Consider the following 4,288-nt stretch of genomic DNA (forward strand, 5'->3'; position numbering starts at 1 on the left):
TAGAGATGAGGTCTTGCCAAGTTGCCCAGGCTGGTCTTGAATCTGTGGGTTTAGGTAATCTACTTGCCTCAGCCTCTCAAAGTGCTGGGATTACAGACTGAGCCACCGAGCCCAGCCGGATTCTTCATTTTTGTTTCCCCATCAACTTGCATAGGTCCAGGCACATAGTATTAAATCAGTAGGTTAATAGTCTTTTCTTTATGAATCAATAAATTAACACAGTAGTAAGGCTATTCAGTATTCCCTGCCCCCCCCACCCCAGAAAGTATAATATCAAGCAAGACACAGAGGCAGGTATCCATTGTAGCCCTTTCTAGTCTACTCTCAACACGGCTCCATTGAGATGATTAGTCCCTACACATCCTTTCATGTGTCCCATTCTGATCATTGTAGATTGTTGTTACAGGAATCCGTGTCATTCGAAGATGTGGCTGTGGATTTCACCCGACAGGAGTGGCACAGACTAGACCCTGCCCAGAGGACCATGCACAAAGATGTGATGCTGGAGACCTATAGCAACCTGGCATCTGTGGGTGAGGATGATTGTCTGTGTAACTCTTGCTTGGCTGCTATAAAGTGTGCAGCCTCTGTAGAGCGTAGTGATATTTTAGTATCAGATTGAAGGGTCACAGATGACTGATCAGTTTAGGGCACCAGGAAGAATGTGTGTGCTCTCACTTCCCCAATAAAAGGTTTAAATGGGCCCCCTTCCTTGTGCAGCTCATGAAGATGCACCTTCCTCCTCCATCAGAGGCCCCCTAAAGCTCAGACAACTTGGCCCACGTCCTGTGCCATTTCCTATTAACAGGCCTCTGCGTGGCCAAACCAGAGATGATCTTCAAGTTGGAGCGAGGAGAAGAACTGTGGGTATTAGAGGAGGAATCCTCAGGCCATGGTTACTCAGGTGAGTGAGCAAGAACGAGACATATGGAAAATAGGGGAAATAAGATCCTAGAAATTCGGGTCATAGGTGGTCCTTGTGCAGCCTTTTCCAGGAATCTCTTTTTAGAGCCCCTACCTCTTTGAAAATAAGGGCAAGCCAGGTTTGGTGGCTCAGCCTGTAATCCCACGCCTTTGGGATGCTGAGGTGAGTGGATTGCCTGAGCCCATGGGTTTGAGATCCGCCTGGGCAGCGAGACTCCAACTCAAAAAAACAAAAACAAACAAACAGAAAAAGAAAATAAGGGCAGAAGATCTACACCCTTCAGATACCAAAATTGGACATCTTTTTTTTTTTTTTTTTGAGTGGGAGTCTCACTCTGTTGCCCAGACTGGAGTGCAGTGGCCGTTTCTGGCCACCGCAGCCTCCACCTGCTGGGCTCCGGCAATCCTTCCGCCTCAGCCTTCCGAGTAGCCGGAATTACAGGCACACGCTACCACACCCGGCTAATTTTTTGATTTATTGTAGAGATGAGGTTTCGCCAAGTTGCCGAGGCGGGTCTCGAACCCGCGGGCTCAGGCAATCCACTCACCTCAGCCTCCCAGAGGTGCGGGATTACAGACTGAGCCACCAAACCCGGCTTAAAATCGTACATCTTAATATCACATACTCGGACTTTAATGCTCTCTCCTGTTTTATCTTGATTTTTGTAAATTATTTACCATTTCTTATTTATCTCTGCCTCAGCTTAGACATTTATTCTTCCCTCTATTGCCTTTTCTTGTCAGGTATTTGTTCATTTATACATTCATTTAGTCATCCACCACACTTTATTTTTTATTTTTTTAAACAGATTTTGAACTTGTCGATTTATTTTATTTATTTATTTATTTTTGAGTTGGAGTCTCACTCTGTCGCCCAGACTGAAGTGCAGTGGCCGCTCCCGGTCACCGCTGCCTAGACCTGCTGGGCTCCGCGATCCTTCCACCTCAGCCTTCCAAGTAGCTGGAACTACAGGCGTGCGCTGCCATGCCCGTCTAGTTTTTGATTGATTGTAGAGATGAGGTCTCATCAAGTTGCCCAGGCGGGTCTCGAACCCGTGGGCTCAGGCAATCCACTCACTTCAGCCTCCCAAAGCGCTGGGATTACAGGCTGAGCCACCGAGCCTGGCTCATTCACCACACTTTAAATGAGTTTCAACTATATGCTGATCACATTCTAATTGTGGGGATCCAGCAGTGAATAAAATCATTCCTTTGGTCTCTTGGAGCTTGCAATATAGTGAGAGAAAGTGACCAGAACCAAATACATAATATGTTTGGTGGTGAAAATAAAATCAGTGCAAGTTAAGAAAGATAGTGATGTACATTTTTAGGGAATGTGGTCAGGGATAGCTTTTTGGTGAGATTAACGTTAGTTCACAAACATCAGTGAAGTAAAAGAATCAGAGCCATGTAGATTTTTCGTATTCTGGGCAGAGAGAACTGGAAGTCCCAAGCCTAGTCTGAGTGATACATCCTAAGACTAGAAAAGAGGCCAGGGTGAGAATGTTAAGAGGTGATATCAGAGAGTTAGCAGGAGGCCAGGTTATTTAGGTTCGTAAAGGCTTTGTAAGGAGTTTAATTTTATACTGTGACAAGGGAGGCTGGTTTGGGGTTTTATGTGAAAGAGTGACATATTCTGATTTATTTTTAAAGGATCGCTCTCACTGCTGTGTGGCAGCAGTTCTGTTGGGGATAATGCCCTCAGACATGATAACAACCTTCTTCAGCATCAGAAGATTCAAACTTTGGGTCTAAATATTGAATATAATGGATGTGGGAAAGGCTTCCATGAGAAAACTGACTTTGTTAGACATAAAAGAACACACACAGGGGATAAAAACTTTGAATGTCATGAATGTGGGAAAGCTTATTGTAGGAAATCAAACCTTGTTGAACATCTGAGAATACACACAGGGGAGAAACCCTATGAATGTGGTGAATGTGCAAAAACCTTCAGTGCAAGATCATACCTCATTGCTCATCAGAAAACTCACACGGGAGAGAAGCCCTTTGAATGTAACGAATGTGGAAAATCTTTTGGCAGGAAGTCACAACTCATTCTACATAGGCGAACACACACAGGAGAGAGACCCTATGAATGTACTGAGTGTGGGAAAACCTTTTCTGAGAAGGCAACCCTCACGATTCATCAGAGAACTCACACGGGGGAGAAACCCTATGAATGTAGTGAATGTGGGAAAACATTTCGTGTAAAGATATCCCTTACGCAACACCACAGAACTCACACGGGGGAGAAACCCTATGAATGTGGGGAGTGTGGGAAAAACTTCCGAGCAAAGAAATCCCTAAATCAACATCAAAGAATTCACACAGGTGAGAAACCCTATGAGTGTGCTGAATGTGGCAAATTCTTCCGAATGAAGATGACTCTCAATAATCATCAGAGAACTCACACAGGTGAAAAGCCCTATCAGTGTAATGAATGTGGGAAATCTTTCAGGGTGCACTCATCTCTTGGGATCCATCAGAGAATTCACACAGGAGAGAAACCTTATGAATGTAATGAGTGTGGCAATGCCTTCTATGTGAAAGCACGCCTCATTGAACATCAGAGAATGCATTCAGGAGAGAAACCCTATGAATGTAGTGAATGTGGGAAAATCTTCAGTATGAAGAAATCCCTCTGTCAACACCAGAGAACTCACACAGGAGAGAAACCTTATGAATGTAGTGAATGTGGCAATGCCTTCTATGTGAAAGTACGCCTCATTGAACATCAACGAGTTCACACAGGTGAGAGACCCTTTGAATGTCAAGAATGCGGGAAAGCTTTCTGCCGGAAAGCACACCTCACAGAACATCAGAGAACACACATAGGCCGGCCCTTGCCTTGCACTATGGAGAAAGCCTCTCCCTGAAGACTTGCCTCAGCATTGAATCAAACTTCTTGGGGCATCTGATCACCTGGGCACACAGAGCCTGCCTGTAACAATTTGGCACCTATGTTTCTGCCAAAATATGTCCTGATTCCCTCAGGGGATAGCTCGTTGTTTTTATTTCAATTTCCCTAATTATTGATGAGGTTGAATATCTTACCTATTGATTGACCATTTGGTTTTTTTCTTCTGTGCATTGACTGCTCATATTCTTTGCTCATTGTTTTCTTTTTTTTCTTTAAAAAAAATTTTTTTTTTTTGAGTTGGAGTCTCACTCTGTTGCCCAGACTGGAGTGCAGTGGCCGCTCCCAGCCACCGCAGCCTCCACTTGTTGGGCTCTGGCGATCCTTCCGCCTCTGCCTTCCAAGTAGCTGGAACAACAGGTGCGCGCTACTACGCCTGGCTAGTTTTTGATTTATTATAGAGATGAGGTCTCGCCAAGTTGCCCAGGCGGGTCTCGAGCCCGC

The 4,288-nt window shown here is 44.8% G+C and overlaps 1 protein-coding gene across 1 annotated transcript; it reads left to right on the forward strand.

Moving 5' to 3' along the window:
• The first annotated feature begins 343 nt into the window (after window positions 1-343).
• Window positions 344-3,912, forward strand: ZNF157 (zinc finger protein 157). Its single transcript, XM_008054486.2, has 3 exons — window positions 344-533; window positions 809-904; window positions 2,578-3,912. Exons 1-3 carry the CDS (start codon window positions 344-346, stop codon window positions 3,801-3,803), a joined length of 1,512 nt encoding a protein of 503 aa, XP_008052677.2. The 3' UTR covers window positions 3,804-3,912.
• The last annotated feature ends 376 nt before the right edge of the window (window positions 3,913-4,288 follow it).

Source organism: Carlito syrichta, unplaced genomic scaffold (assembly GCF_000164805.1).
Source record: "Carlito syrichta isolate Samal-C Ts95f unplaced genomic scaffold, Tarsius_syrichta-2.0.1 Scaffold293982, whole genome shotgun sequence".
NCBI classification, from domain to species: domain Eukaryota; kingdom Metazoa; phylum Chordata; class Mammalia; order Primates; family Tarsiidae; genus Carlito; species Carlito syrichta.